The sequence below is a fragment of the Anomaloglossus baeobatrachus genome, chromosome 3 (genome assembly GCF_048569485.1).
Source record: "Anomaloglossus baeobatrachus isolate aAnoBae1 chromosome 3, aAnoBae1.hap1, whole genome shotgun sequence".
NCBI classification, from domain to species: Eukaryota; Metazoa; Chordata; class Amphibia; order Anura; family Aromobatidae; genus Anomaloglossus; species Anomaloglossus baeobatrachus.
The window spans coordinates 272,326,555-272,346,628 of NC_134355.1; the positions used below are offsets into that span (position 1 = coordinate 272,326,555).

At 49.9% G+C, this 20,074-nt stretch overlaps 1 protein-coding gene across 1 annotated transcript in view; it reads left to right on the forward strand.

Annotated features, from left to right (window-relative positions):
• MAP3K5 (mitogen-activated protein kinase kinase kinase 5) overlaps window positions 1-20,074 on the forward strand; it is a 245,508-nt gene that overhangs the window by 191,390 nt on the left and 34,044 nt on the right. The window contains exons 17-18 of the mRNA XM_075339839.1: window positions 7,044-7,180; window positions 12,051-12,156. Of these exons, the coding sequence (XP_075195954.1) occupies window positions 7,044-7,180; window positions 12,051-12,156 (243 nt within the window). The remainder of the gene's footprint in view (window positions 1-7,043; window positions 7,181-12,050; window positions 12,157-20,074) is intronic.

Genomic DNA, 20,074 nt, shown 5'->3' on the forward strand with positions numbered 1-20,074 from the left:
CGCCCCTCCGCTTTGATTGGGCGGCCGTTTAGTGACGTCGCTGTGACGCCGAACAAACCGCCCCCTTAGAAGGCGGTTCGCCGGTCACAGCGACGTCGCTAGGCAGGTATGTGACTGTGACGCTTCCGTAGCGATAATGTTCGCTACAGCAGCGATCACCACATATCGGCCATACGATGGCGGCGGGTGCTTTCGCGCTTGACATCACGAGCATGGGCTAGCGATGTCGCAGCGTGTACAGCCCGCCTTAGACTACTTTTTAAGCTTAAAAACGTGCACATACGCTTTAACAAATACGGCGAACTTTATTAACACCCTCAACCACACCACCTTTTCTATTTGCAGTGCAGAGGTGCTCAAATCCTTAAAGGTAATCTGTCACCAGGTTTCTGCAACCTCATCTGCGAGCAGCATAACGTAGGGGCAGAGACCCTGAATACAACGATGTATCACTTAGTTTATACAACAGTTGTAACACAATCACAGATTTTAACTGTAGGGTGAAGGAGAACTCAGAAATCTAATCCCACCCACACCAGGCTCTCTATGTACAAAGTCTATTGACTTTGAGCTGCTTGTCAGAGGAGGGGGCATGGTTAGACAGGATCATGTGCCAGCTAGTCACAGCAGTGATATCAACTAGTAATAAAACCTTCATTCAGGCAGGCAACTAGACTACTACAAGGAATGGAAGGCCTCCCATATGATGAGAGGTTGAAAAAGTTAGATATGTTTAGCTTAGAAAAAAGACGTCTCAGAGGAGATCTCATTTATATGTATAAATACATGTGTGGTCAATATAAAGGACTGGCACATGACTTATTTCTTCCAAAGACAGTACTAAGGACCGGGGGGCACTCACTGCGAGTGGAAGAAAAGCGATTCCGACAGCTAAATAGGAAAGGGTTCTTTACAGTTAGAGCAGTCAGACAGTGGAATGCTCTACCACAAGAGGTAGTAATGGCAGATACTATAACAGCTTTCAAAAAAGGGCTGGATGATTTCCTCAGTACACACAACATTGTTGGTTATAAATGACTTTGTGACCAAATGTAGAACTGGTGGAGGAAGGTTGAACTAGATGGACCTAGGTCTTTTTTCAACCTTAGTAACTGTAACTATGTAACTATTATAGGTAAACAACAGCACACAGTGTGATAAGAGACACATTGCTGAATTCTGTGTTTTTAACCTCGTCGTCCTCAGATTACATAGCAAAAACATGCTGACAGATTCCCTTTAGAAGACCCCTATCATCAGATTCTTGATGTCCAAACCAAAGGCAGCATGAATCAGGCACAATGGTTATGTGATTGCAGCCAGATATGTTATACTCTGAAATGCTGCATCCACTTTGAACAGACAGAACGGGACTATTCATCTCAGCTGACTCTTCTGAGGTAAGTCTCCAGCTTCCCACCATGCCGTACACTTCAACTGACAGAATTTATTCTTTTTACTCGTATTGGGAGTGACCTGTGAGTAAACTGGAGCGGGGTAGGAGGACAGCCAACTTAGAACCTGCCTTGAGCTAGATAGCCAAGGTAAATATTTCCCACATGGCTTTTCAAAGCCGCAGCATTTCAGAGTTAAACATGCCTGGCTACAATCTTGCAGCCAGCATCTGATTCATGCAGCTTGTGGTTTTGGCAGCTTGCACATGATGAGAGCTTCCCTTTTTAAAGGGAATCTGTCACGTGGAAAAATGCTATTAACCTGCACACAAGTAGTTAATCTGCAGGGTCGTAGCATTCTAAACATTCCTGGCACCTGCACATTAAACCCTGCTGCCGGGAGGAAAACAGCTTTAATCCTCTCGGCAGCGTTCTGTTTTCAGTCATGGAGGCGGCGCTGGCTCTGGCTCAGTCACTGCTCTGTGTATGAAGAATGGCGGCTGTAAGCATGTTCTCCCCACTGACTGACAGCCACTCTGCTTTAGAGGATGCTTTCAGTCAGTGCTGAAGGTGTGGTTACAGTTGCTACTCTCCATTCACAGAGTAGCGACTGACCCCACGCCCGCGCCACCTACATGACTAAAACCAAAATGTTGCCAGGAGGGTTAAGCGGGCTTTACACGCTACGATATCGTTAATGATTTATCGTCGGGGTCACATTATTTGTGACGCACATCCGGCGTCATTAACGATATCGCAGTGTGTGACACTTATGTGCGACCTAAAACGATCGCAAAAGTGGCAAAAATTGTTTGCCACGGAGAGGTCGTCCTAAAACAAAAAATTGTTTTCTTCTAATTAGCGATGTTGTTCCTCGTTCCTGCGGCAGCATACATCGCTATGTGTGATACCGCAGGAGCGAGGAACATCGCCTTACCTGCCTCCACCGCTATGCGGAAGGAAGGAGGTGGGCGGGATGTTTACGTCCCGCTCATCTCCGCCCCTCCGCTTCTATTGGAACCCTGCCGTGAGACGTCGCTGTGATGCCGCACAACCCGCCCCCCTTAGAAAGGAGGCGGATCGCCGGCCAGAGCGTCGTCGCAGGACAGGCAAGAGCGTGTGGCTGGGGTAAGCAAGGTTGTGCGCGATGGGCAGCTATTTGCCCGTGTCGCACAACCAATGGGGGCGGGCATAATTGCTTGCGATCTCGCTAGCGAGATCGCAGCGCATAAAGCCCGCTTTAAAGTTCTTTTCCTGCCCAGCAGCAGGTTTTAATGTGCAGGCACTGTGCAGGTTCAGAATGCTATTAACCTGCAGATTAACTACATATATGCAGGGTAATAGCATATTTCCGTGGGACAGGTTCTCTTTAATAAAAACGTGATCATGATATGTACACCAGAATTCTGTCTCAATTTTACACAAAATGCTGGTGTATGTTTGTTGGTACATCTACCCCTAAGTGTTTGTGTTGTGGTAGTGCTTGTGTGAAACACTGGTTATTTTCACATGCAATTTTTAATGCTGCAGTTTTCCCCACTGAAATCGTAGGGGAGCCAATAACAAATCTAGAACATGCTAAAAAAATGGGTTTATTCACAATGTTGTTTTAAATAAACAAAACTAATTGGAAAAGAAAATATCTGGTATACGGTATCCATATCTGTACATTTATTACAGTGAGCCAAGTGTTTGCTTAAGCTCTAATGATTTGCTTATATCCTAAGCAACAAGAGCACGCCTGTTGATTCAGATGCCGATATGCAGAAGATCTGAATGTTCCACATCAGTGGCATAGGTAGCTTCCTATATTGATACAAATAGAAACAAAGGCTTTGAAAATAAGGCCATGTTCAGACCTATTCTGTGCAGGAAATCCACATTTCAAGCAAAATGAATGTGATTTCCTGAGACCTCATTCACACTGTGCTGTAAAAGATGCTGCAGAACTACCGTATGTATTATTTTACCCATAGACATCATTGATAGTGCTCACGGTAGAATCGTGATAATTCCGCACTAAACACTGCATTAATAAATGCTGCATAAAAGAAAAAAATAACACATCAAAAAATGGGAAAACATATATGTAATAGCAGTCTACTCTGTTTATTTGTGTGGACCCCCACGGAAAACATGCAAAATGAACCTCATAGGAAAGAGCACCTTTCTACGTCGCAGCATCTGTACCGCCCCGCGGGCTTGGCTGCGACAGGCGAGCCACTCTGATCCGTGCTCTCACTGCGGGTGGTGGCTCGAACCTCTCACGGACCTGGGGATCGTCGCTCTGCAAGGGAGTTGGCGTTACACGCGGGGATGTGGGGTGTTTGGATTTGAGGTGATAGTTCGTGACGCCACCCACGGGTTGTGGTGATCGTAGACACCATCGCTGCGGTGAAGGTGTGGAGGCCCCCGGGAGCGATGTAGTAGCGCAGCTAGGTGTTGACCCCTCCGTGGGTAGGGGATGTTGGTCCAGTGGGCCGAGGCCCGGGTGCAGGGTGTAAGGTTGCGGTGCAGCGCGGCACGGTGCCTGATGGCACTGGTGTACTCACTCTGACACAAAACACTGGAGTCACTGGTAAACCAAACTGAGTAGGTCCCAACAGGGACTTGCAGGTGTGTCCCAACGGGGACTTCATCTTTCTTTGTGAAAACGGGGATCCGCCACCTTACTCCTCATCCTCCACTCCATACTCTTCCTCTACGGTAACTCCAGGGCTGTACGGTGGGGGAGGTGTCTTGGAGCGCCTCGGGCCTTCATGCCGCGCCCTTCTTTGTACGCTCAGGGCAAACCAGCCCCTCTCCCCACAGTGGCGGGTGTAGGTGACCAACTCTCCAGGGATCAGGTCACGGTCCGGGTGGCCCATAGGCAGGTGGGGGTACACGTCCCGATGGGATACAAACACCTCCTTCTCCAAGCCGGGTTCAAACAGGAATCCCCACCCCCTGTCGGGGTCAAAGCGTCGGACCTGGCCCTCGTACCTTGGGCCTCGCACAAGGAAGGTGGCACACCGCAGGTTTTCTTTTTCTTTAATCATGCGGGCCAGGACCTCGGCCTTTCTCTTCTCCTGGGCCTCAATTTCCCGTCCCAGCTGGCTCTGCTGCTGCACCCAATACAGGGCGTCTGCGTGCCCCTCGGGTGCGCGGGTCGGGCCCAGCCAGAGTTCACCCGTGCCAACTATGATCGGCACCTTCTTTTGGGAACCCCTCTGTATCGTGGCCTGGGGTGTTGCTCTGCAGCGACAACCCTGCACCGCCTCAGCCAAGGCTTGGGTGTGGGGAGCGGCCAGATTTACCTGCTGGGCGGGTCGCTGGGTATTTGGCACCTCCATCTTGGCCGGACAGACTGCCGGGGCCGGGACCTCTTCCGGTGCGGTTGCTTCCTGGAGTAGTGGGGCCTCTTCGGGAACGGGCTTCCTCCGGGAACCCTCCTTCCACGGAAGCGGGACGGGTGCTGGCTGTGCATATGGTTGCCCGCGGGCTGCTTCTATGGGCGGGTCCTTCTGGGCAACTGGGACGGGCTCTGCCACCGGTGTCGGGGGCGGCAGACCAAGCGGGGAAGCGGCAGTGAGTGATACGGGCAACGGAGGGGGCGACAGGAGAATTGGGGGCAGACCGGGTCCCTCAGCCACAGCGGCTGGTCCCTCAAGGACATAGGGGTGTGGGTCGCTCGCCCTCTCCTCCAAATTCCCCCCCATCTCGCGTGCCCGCACGGCCGCGGCTCTCTCTCCCATCTCGGCCGCCCATTGCTCCATCAGGTAGCTCACCTGGACCTGCAGCCGGCAGCACATGAGGGTTGTCCGGGCCTCCACCCACGCCGATGTTCCGGGCGCGGACTCCGGGAATTCGGGGCTCTCGGACGGGGCAGACATGCTGTATGCTTGGGTTCCAGGAACAAGACTGGTGGCGGGGTCCTGGCGTCCCTGCCCTTTATCCATACAGTCACATGGCAAACAGTCCTCACCCGCCCCCCTTGGTCTTTTCTGAGCACTTCTCTAGCTTCTTTGCTCCGCTTTGCTCTCGGGGGCGGGGCCTTGCTTTCACACCCTTTCTGCTCAGGGAAGACTGCTCGGGCGGGAACTCTTCACGCCAAAGATGGCGGATTCTCAAGTTTTTCAGCGGGACGTCGCTGACTGGGACTTCAAGGTGCACTTCCACCGGTAAGTGGACGGTTCTATCCGGTTCGTGACGCCAGAAGAGTCGATGTGTACCGCCCCGCGGGCTCGGCTGCAACCGCCGAGCCGTTCAGATTTGTGCTCGCACTGCGGGTGGTGGCTCAAGCCTCTCACGGACCCGGGGGTCACGTCGCTCTGCAAGGGAGTTGGCGCTACACGCGGGGATGTGGGGTGTTTGGATTTGAGGTAATAGTTCGTGACGCCACCCATGGGTTGTGGTGATCGTAGACATCACCGCTGTGGTGAAGGTGTGGGGGCCCCCGGGAGCGGTGTAGTAGCGCAGCTAGGTGTTGACCCCTCCGTGGGTAGGGGATGTTGGTCCCGGGGTCCGGTGGGCCGAAGCCCGGGTGCAGGGTGTAAGGTTGCAGTGGGGCGCGGTGCCTGATGGCACTGGTGTACTCACTCTGACACAAGACACTGGAGTCACTGGTAAACCAAACGGAGTGATGAACGGGGCCCGCAGCCGGCTGCAGCTTTTCCCAGGTTAGGTTGGTAATGTCTGCCTTTCTCCTGCACCTTTTGTATGTGAATCTTGACTCCCGTGCCTAAGCACCGGTAGTCCGCTCCCCGGCGTGTATCTGTCGTAGGAGCCTTTTTGCCCGCAGACGCTGGCCCTTTGGATCTCTGGCCCTTGGCGGTGGCACTTATCCGGAATGGTTGGGCTGTTACCTTCAATCGGGACTTACGTGGGAATGAACCCCTGAGGTCCAGACCGCAATCAGTTAATTTAACTATGGTGGTGGCTTCTAGCCTAGTTCGTGGTCTGAGTACCCTGCCTGGTGCTCCACTATCCAGTTGGCTCCCCGGTTTGGTTCCGGCGGGCCACTACCCTGTCCCGGTCCCTTACGGTTCCACCGGTCGTCTTCCCGGTCTCCTGCAGGCGGCCACTACTGTCTGCCTCCTTGCCAATAGTGACTGGGCTCCAACCCAGCCACCGGAGTAGTCTTTGGCAGGCCTGAGCACAGGCCTGCTTCTGGACACAACCTCCCTCCTTCACTGTCAAAACCAGTCTTTCTACTGACTTGAACTTGACTACTAGGTTCCCACCTCCAGGCCTGTGAACTCCTCGGTGGGTGGAGCCAACCACCTGGCTCCACCCCCCCTGGTATGGACATCAAACCTGGAGGGTGGTGACAAGGCTTTTAGTTTGACTGCTGTTACCTAACTGGGAAGGGGGTGTGTAGTGTTGTTGTGTTTACCTGGGACGACCTGGATAGTCCAGGGCGTCACACATCCCATCACGGTGTAGAACTGCAAATCATTCTAATATAGCAATAAAGAAGGTCTATGCCGGTTATGTCCTAATTACAGTACTTGTGGTGGTTTGGCAGCATTTATGCCTTTGGTAAACTACCCCACTGGCAGACATCACATATGAGTCCTATGTATCTCTTATATCATCGGCTAATTTAGTTAATTCTTTTATTGTTTTGTATTTTTACAACTAACAATGGGACCTTTTGTTTTATTACAGGAAGCCTTTCTGCTCTTCTCCGATCAAAATGGGGACCTTTGAAAGACAACGAACAAACTATTGGATTTTATACCAAGCAGATTCTGGAAGGCTTGAAGTATCTTCATGATAATCAGATAGTACATCGAGACATTAAGGTCTGCTTTCGTACAGTGCTGACAATATGTATTTTGTATTGTGTAATAGGCATCCTTGTGTGGAACTATGCCAAGCACCAGGTGGTCTATTCTGGATATTATTATTTACTATTATAGCGCCATTTATTCCATGGCGCTTTACAAGTGAATAGGGTATACATAAAAAAAATACAACAATCATTACCAGTACAAAACAGACTGGTACAGGAGGAGAGAGGACTCTGCCCGCAAGGGCTCACAGTCTACAGGGAATGGATGAGGGTACAATAGGTGAGGACAGAGCTGGTTGCGCAGTGGTGTACTGGTTATTGTAGGTTGTAGGTGTAGAAATCTGCTGAGTTTTGGGGTGCCAGTTAATCGTAATTAACAAGAACTATTGGATCTTTAAAAGGGGATTTATTACAAATAGGGAATTTACAATGACATACATAAGGGAAACCTAACTAAGGGAAAGGGTACAATGAAAGGGGAAAGGTAATGGGAGAGGGTGGTGGAAGATGGGAAGTGGGAAGACTGACTAGCTTGGTAGGATACCTTTATATCAGACACACAATCACACATGGCCCATACAGTGCCCATCCCTGTAACACCTCCACATATTAGTAACATCCAATCAGGTCACAGTCTTTTGAGTTGTCCAGGAACGTGCATATGGCTGTTGATGTCAATGCTCTCCTGAAGGTGGCTCTCCGAGGTCAATTTGTTAAAGGATTAAGAGGAGTCTTGACAAACCTGTGGATCCTGTGGATAGTGTCCTGGTATGTAGCAAAGGTCTTTCATATCACAAAGCCTGAGGACAGATTTACACTCCATTCAGGTTGGAGACCTGATGTCCATCTCCAGTACAATGGCTTGTATTCCACTTGAACAAGGGATTGTTTACCAATATCCATTTTAATAGGATCTAAACAGGACATTCAATTCATGAATACCACAGGTGTTGTGTATCTTCCAAGAGGCTAAAGGCACCATGTTCAATTCACGTGAAGATGCAACCTTTATCATGTTGATAGGACAAAGGTCAGTTCATCACAGAACACACAATGGCCTTCTTGCCTCTTCAATGGCCATGAAACTCTTCACTGTACATGGCCGATTCTTTTGATGTACAGTCCTGGTAATATTGGTAGCTGATAGATACAATATGGAGTCCAGTAATTCGTTATGATACATACATTGTCCATGTTGGCTTCCAACAGTAGGCTTGTTGGAAGAGGTGGGTCTTCAGGTTCCTTTTGAAGCTTTCCACAGTAGGCGAGAGTCTGATATACTGGGGTAGAGCGTCCCAGAGTTTGGGGGAGGCGCGAGAGAAATCTCGTATGCGATTGTGGGACCAGGAGATAAGAGATGAGTAGAGAAGGAGATCTTGTGAGGATGTGAGGTTGCGTTCAGGTAAGTACCGGGAGACTAGGTCACATATGTAAGAAGGAGACAGGTTGTGAAAGGTTTTGTATGTCATGGTTAGTGTTTTTGAACTGGAATCTTTAGGCAATAGGAAGCCAGTGAAGGGATTGGCAGAGTGGTGAAGCTGGGGAATAGCGAGGGGACAGGTGGATTAATCGGGTTTAGGATAGATTGGCTGGGTGCAAGAGTGTTGGAAGTGAGGCCACAGAGCAGGAGGTTGTAGTAGTTGAGGCGGGAGATGATGAGGGCATGCACCAATGTTTTTGCTGATTTTTGGTTAAAGAAAGCACGAATCTGGGAGATATTTTTGAGTTGTAGTCAGCAGGAGGTGAAAAGGGCTTGGATGTGTGGCTTACAGGATACAGTAGAGTCAAGGGTTACTCCGAGGCAACAAGCTTGTGAGACTGAGGAGAGTGAGCAGCCATCAGTTTTGATGGATAGGCTTGTTGGATGGGTTGAGTGAGGAAGAGGAAAGATAATGAATGCTGTTTTCTCCATGTTAAGCTTTAGGAATCGCGCAGAGAAGGATGAAATAGAGGACACACATTGTGGGATTTTGGTTAATAGGGAGGTGATGCCAGTTCCAGAGAGATAGATCTGTGTGTCATCGGCATAGAGATGATACTGAAAGCCGTGGGACTCTATGAGCTGTCCCAGGCCAAAGGTATAGATTGAGAACAGCAGTGGTCCTAAAACTGAACCTTTGCGGACACCGACAGGGCGAGATGAGGAAGTGGTGTGAGAGTGGGAGACACTGAAAGTTCTCCCATGGATAGACCATAAATGGTGGAAGAATGGCACAGATCATATAAATTTGTGCAAACATGGTGTCACAAACACAGTTAACACTTCAACTAATTGTACTCTTATTTGCCATAGTAAAAATATATAACGCAATGCCAACTGGCCACAATTAATAGGAATGAACATTTCTAGGAACTCTCATCTCCCAATAATTAGGCAATGTAAACAGGCCAAATACTCATTTGTCAGGTGAAATGATCTTTTAATTTGTTTAAAAGTTCATTGTTCTGGGCAGCACATTGTCCTGTGTAAAAAGCGAATGTGCTGCCGAAAACAATAGCAGCCTATACACTGTAGGGCATTCACTCACCGACAGGAGTCGAGGAAGAAAAAAGAGCATGATTAATATCAAAACTGCGAAGATTTATTTAAAGTCTTAAACTTCCAGGAAAAGTAAACAAACAGCCTTTCTCCAGCATAACTACACCGTGTGCAGAATTATTAGGCAAGTTGTATTTTAGAGGATTTTTTTTATTTTTGATCAACAACTATGTTCTCAATCAACCCAAAAGAGTCATAACTATCAAAGCTTAATATTTTTGGAAGTTGTTTTTTTTTTAGATTTGGCTATCTTAGGAGGATATCTGTTTGTGCAGGTAACTATGACTGTGCAGAATTATTAGGCAACTTAATAAAAAACAAATATATTCCCATCTCACTTGTTTATTTTCACCAGGTAAACCAATATAACTGCACAAAATTTAGAAATAAACATTTCTGACATGCAAAAACAAAACCCCAAAAATTAGTGCCCAATATAGCCACCTTTCTTTATGATAACACTCAACAACCTACCATCCATAGATTATTTCAGTTTCTTGATCTATTTACGATCAACATTGCATGCAGCCACCACAGCCTCCCAGACACTGTTCTGAGAGGTTTACTGTTTTCCCTCCCTATAGATCTCACATTTTATGAGGGACCACAGGTTCTCTTTGGGGTTCAGATCAGGTGAACAAGGGGGCCATGTCATTATTTTTTCATCTTTAAAACCTTTACTGGCCAGTGCTTTACAGGCTCGCTGTGGAGTAGTTGGATGCATGTGATGAAGCATTGTCCTGCATGAAAATCATGTTTTTCTTGAACGATACCGACTTCTTCCTGTACCACTGTTTGAAGAAGTTGTCTTCCAGAAACTGGCAGTAGGTCTGGGAGTTGAGCTTCACTCCATCCTTAACCCAAAAAGGTCCCACAAGTTCATATTTGATTATACCAGTCCAGTACCCCACCTCCACCTTGCTGGCGTCTGAGTCGGAGTGGAGATTTCTGCCCTTCACTGATCCAGCCTTTGGCCCATCCATCTGGCCCATCAAGAGTCACTCTCATTTCATCAGTCCAGAAAACCTTTGAAAAATCAGTCTTAAGATATTTCTTGGCCCAGTCTTGACATTTTATCTTATGTTTTTTGTTCAAAGGTGGTCGTTTTTCAGCCTTCCTTACCTTGGCCATGTCCCCGAGTATGGCACACCGTGTGCTTTTTGATACTCCAGTAACGTTGCAGCTCTAAAATATGGCCAAACTGGTGGCAAATGGCATTTTGGCAGCTTCACGCTTGATTTTCCTCAATTCATGGGCAGTTATTTTGCGCCTTTTTTGCCCAACACGCTTCTTGCGACCTTGTTGGCTATTTGCCATGAAATGCTTGATTGTTCGGTAATCACACTTCACAACTTTGGCAATTTCAAGACTGATGCATCCCTCTGCAAGACATCTCACAATTTTGTACTTTTCAGAGCTCGTCAAATCTCTCTTCTGACCCATTTTGCCAAAGGAAAGGAAGTTGCCTAATAATTAAGCACACCTTATATAGGGTGTTGATGTCATTACACCACACCCCTCCTCATTACAGAGATGCACATCACCTGATTTACTTATTTGTTAGTTGGCTCTCAAGTCTATACAGCTTGGAGTAGGACAACATGTATAAAAATTATCATGTGATCCAAATGCTCATTTGCCCAATAATTTTGCACATGGTGTATAAGGAAAAACACAATTAACAAAACAGTCCATATAGGTCTTTCACACATACTCCGACCCAGGTAACCTCTAGCAGAGCTGGCTAACAGGTGTTTTCACCTCCACTCCCCAACAGCAAAATGAGGTAGTTGAACTGTCTTTATAGTTTGTTCCAAATCCTGGAACTGGAGGTAAGGGAATGGCCAGTCCCACCCAGCTCTAGTGGCTGTTCCTAAAACCCGGATCAAAAATCTGGATCTATTAAAAAACTCCTCTCAGCACTATATGTGCTGGAGCCTGCTTCTCCAAGAGCTACATCACCTGGGCTTACCACCTCAGTGACACATACCTCCCGCTGCCACTTTACAGCACATGGTGATCTATTACACATCATTCAGTATCTAGTAAAGACATCTAATTTTAAGACCTTGTTCTCATCAACTTCCACTTATAATGGAAGCCATGATGCTGCTGGATCTGCCATGCATTGTTGATTTACAATGAGATCTATCATATTGACAACAAGAATAGTGATTCATGCAGCTAGCTCTAATCCTCCAATCAAATCTAATGGAATTGGAAATGGGAGCTCCAAAAGGAATCTCTAAATAGAAATGTGTAAAAATCCTTTATCACAGCTATGGAAAGAGATACATAAATGGGATCAAAATGCTAACTACAAATCTTTTCTGTACTTTAGGGCGATAATGTTTTGATAAACACATATAGTGGGGTTTTGAAAATCTCTGATTTTGGGACTTCTAAAAGACTTGCCGGTATCAACCCAAATACTGAGACATTCACTGGTAAGACTACTATGCTATATTAATTAAAAGGTATAGCTTTTTATCAGACCTGCCATTACAGTTGTCAGTGTCTTTTATTTAAAGTGCATCTGTCACCAGGTATTTGTCACCATAATGGAGAGACAAGACAGAGACCCTGATTGTAGTGATGTATTGCTTACTGGGCTGCTTGCTGTAGTTTCAATTAAACGGTCATTTCTTTGTCGCTCCATTGGGAGACCCAGACAATTGGGTGTATAGCTTCTGCCTCCGGAGGCCACACAAAGTATTACACTTTAAAAAAGTGTAACACCTCCCCTCTGCCTATACACCCTCCCGTGGATCACGGGCTCCTCAGTTTTATGCTTTGTGTGGAAGGAGGCACACATCCACTCATGCATTCTCATATTAGTTATGTCGGTTGGAAGAAAAGAGGGCCCCCACGGGGCCCCCGGCATGTTCCCTTCTCACCCCACTATGTCGGCGGTGTTGTTAAGGTTGAGGTACCCATTGCGGGTACAAAGGCCGGAGCCTCATTCCGTCTCCTTCACCATCCCTTAGCGGCTCTGGGAGAAGTGGGATCCTAAACGGTCAGCCATTTGCTGGGACCGTGCTCCCTCCGCAGCCCCTGTGGGAATCTGCCGGACCGGAGTCTATTCAACCTCAGGGACCGGGCCCTGCAACTCTAAGGTACTCTGTGTCCCCATTGGGGAATATGCAGGAGCGCACCTTCTTCCCGGACGCTGCGGCAGCTGCTGAATTGAGAAGACCGGCGGACTTCCGCGCCGACCGTGCCTGCTTGTCGGGCGCGGTCTCAAATTTAGTCCCCGGCTTCATCGCGGCCTAGTCGCAAAAATCCCGCCCCCGGGCCTGCCTGTCAGGGGTAAGGGCGGGACTGCCGACCTGACGTCGGATGTGAGGGCTGGAGCATCCTGCATGTTTCCTCCCCCTCACTGATCACTGTGGGGACCCCAGATTCCCGCACTTTCCTAGCGCCGCCCACGGCTCCACTCCTCCCCTGAGATCTCCGGCAGCCATTTTTTGGGCATTCTGCCGGTGGAGGATTCTCAGGAACAGCTCTGCAGCTCCAGGGGACCTAAAGCTGGGAATCTGGAGGCACACACTCCGCTTGTTAGCGGTCGGTAAGCCACACCGGTCACCCGGTGCTGGTCCCCCCTAGGGTGCCGGAATAGATACGTATTTATATATATATATATTTCTGTTCGGTCGGGCTGTATACCCTGTTTTTGCCCATATACCCTCAGTGATCATTCTCCTAGGAGACAACAGCATGTCATCCACAAGGAGCAAAGCTGTTAAGGTACAGGGGGTTTTTGCGACCTGTACCTCTTGTGGGGCTATGTTACCTGCGGGTTCCACCTACCCTCACTGTGAGCAATGCTCAACCCCTGTTTCACTTGTTCAGCCGGAGCCTCGGTCACTAGTGGACCCCTCGGCTCATGTAGACCCCCCTGCTCCCCCCTGTCCAGGCGGCAGGGACAGAGTTCTCCTCTTTTGCTGAGAAACTCTGAGTCACTTTCACAATCCATGGCTCAGTCTATGGACAAATGGTCTGCCAAGCTGCTAGAAGCTTTGCAGTCCAGACCGGTCCTTACACAGGCCCCGGCCCCTGTTGGATCATCACCTCCAGGTCCCTCTCGGTCTGAGCCGCAGCGCGCTCCCAGGTTGGGCCCTAGGTCCCATGCGGAGGACTCCTGCCAGGACCACAGTCCTAGACAGGCTAAGCGGGCTCGCTGGGAATCTTCCCCGACTTCTTCACGCTGCTCGGGTTCCCAGCTTGAGGGTTCTGACCCTGACGTCGCCCTTAACCTTGATACACCTGAGGGGGACGCATTAGTGAATGATCTTATCTCGTCCATCAACCAGGTGTTGGATCTCTCTCCCCCGCCTCCTACTGTCTAGGAGTCGGCGTCTCAGCAGGAGAAACACCAGTTTCGGTTCCCCAAACGTACACGTAGTGCGTTCTTCGATCACTCTAACTTCAGAGACTCTGTCCAGAAGCCCAGAGCGGTTCCGGACAAGCGCTTTACTAAGCGCCTCACTGACACGCGTTACCCCTTCCCCGCTGAAGTCGTTAAGGGGTGGGCTCAATGTCCCAAGGTGGATCCTCCAGTCTCTAGATTGGCGGCTAGATCTGTGGTATCGGTGGCAGATGGCTCATCGCTAAAGGATGCCACTGACAGGCAGATAGAGCTCCTGGTGAAGTCCATCTTTGAGGCCACGAGCGCGTCTTTTGCCCCGGCCTTTGCAGCCGTGTGGGCACTCCAAGCTATCTCGGCTTGTCTGACTGAGATTAATGCTGTCACACGTAATTCTGCTCCGCAAGTTGCGTCTTTGACTTCTCAAGCGTCAGCTTTTTCTTCCTACGCCATGAACGCAGTCCTAGACTCGGCTAGCCGTACAGCTGTGGCATCCGCTAACTCTGTGGCAGTCCGCAGGGCCATGTGGCTGCGCGAATGGAAGGCAGACTTGGCCTCCAAGAGGTTCTTAACCGGTTTGCTGTTCTCTGGCGAACGCTTGTTTGGCGAACGATTGGATGAGATTATTAAGGAATCCAAGGGAAAGGACTCCTCCTTACCCCAGTCCAGACCTAAGAGACCTCAACAACGGAAAATACAATCGAGGTTTCGGTCCTTTCGTCCCTCCGCCAAGCCCCAATCCTCTTCGTCCAGCAGGCAGGAGAAAGGCCAGAGGAACTCCTATGCGTGGCGGTCCAAGTCACGCCCCCAAAAGGCCGCAGGAGGCACTGCCTCCAAGGCGGCCTCCTCATGACTCTCGGCATCCCCTAACCGCATCCTCGGTCGGTGGCAGGCTCTCCCGCTTTGGCGACGCCTGGTGGCCACATGTTCAAGACCGATGGGTGAGAGACATTCTGTCTCACGGTTACAGGATAGAGTTCAGCTCCCATCCTGCGGCTCGTTTCTTCAGAACCTCTCCGCCCCCCGCTCAGGCCGACGCACTTTTTCAGGCGGTGGACGCTCTGAAGACAGAAGGAGTTGTGACCCCCGTTCCCCTTCAGGAACGTGGTCGCGGCTTTTACTCCAACTTGTTCGTGGTGCCAAAAAAGGACGGATCATTCCGTCCCGTTCTGGACCTCAAACTGCTCAACAGACACGTGAGAACCAGAAGGTTTCGGATGGAATCTCTCCGCTCGGTCATCGCCTCGATGTCACAAGGAGACTTCCTAGCATCGATCGACATCAAAGATGCTTTTCCCCACGTGCCGATCGCACCCGAACATCAACGCTTCTTGCGTTTCGCCATCAGTGACGAACACCTTCAGTTCGTGGCATTGCCTTTCGGCCTGGCAACAGCCCCACGGGTTTTCACCAAAGTCATGGCATCCGTCGTGGCGGTCCTACACTCTCAGGGCCACTCGGTGATTCCCTACCTAGACGATCTCCTAGTCAGGGCCCCTTCTCGGGTGGCGTGTCAACACAGCCTTACAGTCGCTCTGACGACTCTCCAGCAGTTCGGGTGGATCATCAACTTCCCAAAATCCAAGTTGACACCGACCCAATCACTGACTTACCTCGGGATGGAGTTTCATACACAGTCAGCGTTAGTCAAGCTACCGCGAGACAAACAGCTTTCTCTGCAGGCAGGGGTGCAATCACTTCTTCGGAGTCAGTCACACCCCTTAAGGCGCCTCATGCACTTCCTGGGGAAGATGGTGGCAGCTATGGAGGCAGTGCCGTTCGCGCAATTCCATCTACGGCAGCTCCAATGGGACATTCTCCGCAAATGGGACAGGAGGTCGGCTTCCCTCGACAGGAATGTCTCTCTTTCCCTTGCAACCAAGACGTCACTTCAGTGGTGGCTCCTTCCCAACTCTCTATCGCAGGGAAAATCCTTCCTACCCCCAACCTGGGCTGTGGTCACCACGGACGCGAGCCTGTCAGGGTGGGGAGCGGTTTTTCTCCACCACAGGGCTCAGGGAACCTGGACTCCGATAGAGTCTTCCCTTCAGATCAATGTTCTGGAAATAAGGGCAGTGTATCTAGCCCTATTGGCTTTTCAGCGGTGGCTGGAGGGCAGGCAGATCCGTATCCAGTCGGACAACGCCACTGCCGTCGCATACATCAACCACCAAGGCAGCACTCGCAGTCGTCAAGCCTTCCAGGAAGTCCGGCGGATTCTGCAGTGGGTGGAAGCCACAGCCTCCACCATCTCCGCAGTTCACATCCCGGGCGTAGAAAACTGGGAAGCAGATTTTCTCAGTCGTCAGGGCATGGATGCGGGGGAATGGTCTCTGCACCCAGAAGTGTTTCGAGAGATCTGTCGCCGCTGGGGAACGCCGGACGTCGATCTCATGGCGTCACGGCACAACAACAAAGTCCCGGCATTCATGGCACGGTCTCAGGATCACAGAGCTCTGGCGGCGGACGCGTTAGTTCAGGACTGGTCGCAGTTCCGACTGCCTTATGTGTTTCCTCCTCTGGCGATGCTGCCCAGAGTGTTACGCAAGATCAGGTCCGACTGCCGTCGCGCCATTCTCGTCGCTCCAGACTGGCCGAGGCGGTCGTGGTACCCGGATCTGTGGCATCTCACGGTGGGTCAGCCGTGGGCGCTTCCAGACCGCCCAGACTTGCTGTCACAAGGGCCATTTTTCCATCTGAATTCTGTGGCCCTCAACCTGACTGTGTGGCCATTGAGTCCTGGCTCCTAGCATCTTCAGGGTTATCTCAGGATGTCATTGCCACCATGAGACAAGCCAGGAAGCCAACGTCCGCCAAGATCTATTACAGGTCTTGGCAAATCTTCTTATCCTGGTGCTCTGCTAATGGTTTCTCTCCATGGCCGTTTGCCTTACCCACTTTTCTTTCATTCCTCCAATCCGGAATGGACAAGGGTTTGTCACTCGGCTCTCTCAAGGGCCAAGTATCGGCGCTCTCCGTATTTTTTCAAAAGCGTCTAGCCAGGCTTCCGCAGGTCCGCACGTTCCTACAGGGAGTTTGCCACATAGTCCCACCTTACAAGCGTCCGCTGGAACCCTGGGATCTTAACAGGGTGCTAACGGCTCTTCAGAAACCACCTTTCGAGCCGCTGCGGGATGTCTCTTTATCACGTCTTTCGCAAAAGGTGGCCTTTCTAGAGGCAATTACATCACTCCGGAGAGTGTCTGAGCTTGCAGCGCTGTCATGCAAAGCCCCCTTCCTGGTGTTTCACCAGGATAAGGTGGTTCTGCGTCCGGTTCCGGAATTTCTCCCTAAGGTGGTATCTACTTTTCATCTCAATCAGGATATCTCCTTACCTTCATTTTGCCCTAATCCAATTCACCAATGTGAAAAGGATTTGCACTCTTTGGATCTGGTGAGAGCACTCCGGCTCTACGTGTCTCGCACGGCGCCCCTGCGTCGTTCAGATGCGCTCTTTGTCCTTGTCGCTGGCCAGCGTAAGGGTTCGCAGGCTTCCAAGTCAACCTTGGCTCGGTGGATCAAGGAACCGATTCTTGAAGCCTACCGTTCTTCTGGGCTTCCGCTTCCTTCAGGGCTGAAAGCCCATTCTACCAGAGCCGTGGGTGCGTCCTGGGCATTGCGGCACAGGGCTACGGCTCAGCAGGTGTGTCAGGCAGCGATGTGGTCTAGTCTGCACACTTTCACGAAGCACTATCAAGTGCATACCTATGCTTCGGCAGACGCCAGTCTAGGTAGGCGAGTCCTTCAGGCGGCGGTTGCCCACCTGTAAGAGGAGGGCCGTTCGCCTCTTTTTATTGAGGTATTCTTTTACCCACCCAGGGACTGCTTTTGGACGTCCCAATTGTCTGGGTCTCCCAATGGAGCGACAAAGAAGGGAATTTTGTTTACTTACCGTAAATTCCTTTTCTTCTAGCTTCTATTGGGAGACCCAGCACCCGCCCCTGTTCCCTTCGGGCTGGTTGTTCTTTTGTGTACACATGTTGTTCATGTTGAATTGTTCTTTTGGTTCATGGTTCAGTTCTCCGAACATCCTTCGGATTGAATTTACCCTAGACCAATTTATAAGTTTCCTCCTTCCTGCTTTTGCACCAAAACTGAGGCGCCCGTGATCCACGGGAGGGTGTATAGGCAGAGGGGAGGGGTTACACTTTTTTAAAGTGTAATACTTTGGGTGACCTCCGGAGGCAGAAGCTATACACCCAATTGTCTGGGTCTCCCAATAGGAGCTAGAAGAAAAGGAATTTACGGTAAGTAAACAAAATTCCTTTCTTTATTAGCAGAGGATGATTCCTTAAGGCCCCGTCACACGCGACGATATATCGTGCGATCGCATGAGCCATCGCACTCGCCCCCGTCGTTTGTGCGTCACGGGCAATTTGTTGCCCGTGGCGCACAATGTCGTTAACCCCCGTCACACGTGCTTACCTCCCTAACGACGTCGCTGTGGGAGGCGAACATCCCCTTCTGAAGAGGGAGGAACGTTCGGCGTCACAGCGACGTCACACAGCGGCCGCCCAATAGAAGCGAAGGGGCGGAGATGAGCAAGACGTAACATCCCGCCCACCTCCTTCCTTCCTCATTGCCGGCGGGATGCAGGTAAGCTGTGTTCGTCGTTCCCGAGGTGTCACACGTAGCGATGTGTGTTGCCTCAGGAACGACGAACAACCGGCGCACAGAAGGAGGAACGACATTATGAAAATGAACAACGTGTCAACGAGCTACGATAAGGTGAGTATTTTTGCTCGCTAACAGTCGTTAGGAGGTGTCACATGCGTCACAGGTGTCTCTAACGATGCCGGATGTGCGTCACAAAATCCGTGACCCCGGCGATATATCGTTAGATATATCGTAGCGTGTGACGTGGCCTTAAAGGACTAGTAAACCTGCTGTCATGTAGTCCTCCACATTCAGGAGCACTTTATCATCCCTACCCCTACTAATTGGCATCTTTCGGCCTATGCAGAGTGTACAGCACAGTATTCAGTGAACTGGTAGATCTGCAGCAGATATAACTGTTATTTTATCCAAAAAAAATTACAACACAGCCCAGTAAGTGATACATCAGTTGAATCAAGGTCTCTGCCCTTACATCATGCTTTTCTCAGATGGGGTTGACAAAACCTTCTCTTTAATAGCTAATGATTTGAATTAAATTACCAATCTATTCATAATTAACATCAATGAATCTAAACAATTAAAGGGAACCTGTCACCAGATTTGGGGCCTATAAGCTGCGGCCACCACCAGTGGGCTCTTACATACAGCATTCTAACATGCTGTATATAAGAGCCCAGGCCGCTGTGTAGAACGTAAAAATCACTTTATAATACTCACCTAACGGTCGCTGCGGATCAGATGGGTCGGAGTGGTGTCTCGGTTCTCCGGTACCGGCGCCTCCTGCCATCTTTGTCCTCTGTCTTCTGAAGCTAGTATGGATGACGCGTTCTACGTCATACGTTTTCGCTCTCCGGTGCCGGCGCCTCCTCTTTCGGCCATCTTCGTCCTCCTTCTGAAGTGTGTGTGCATGACGCGTCCTACGTCATACACGCTCTCCGTGTTTACTTTGATCTGTCCTGCTCAGGGCAGCTCAAAGTGCGCCTGCACAAGACCACAATGCCGGCAAGTGAAGGACGACAAAGATGGCCGAAAGAGGAGGACGTAGACGCCCATGTGACCCAACTCCACTGCAGCGACCGGTTAGGTAAGTATTCTAAAGTGATTTTTAGGTTCTACACAGCGGCCTGGGCTCTTATATACAGCATGTTAGAATGCTGTATATAAGAGCTCACTGGTGGTGGTCGCAGCTTATAAGCCCCAAATCTGGTGATAGATTCCCTTTATATGCATTACTAACAGTGGAAACACTGGTAAAACTACAACAGTGATTAGTCTGTTATGGAGCTTTAAAATCACGTTCACTTTATTGGTTTATTGCAGGGTTATTCCTAGAATTGCAAATTATCCCCTACCATTAATGGTAGCCTTTGTTGTGCTGGATG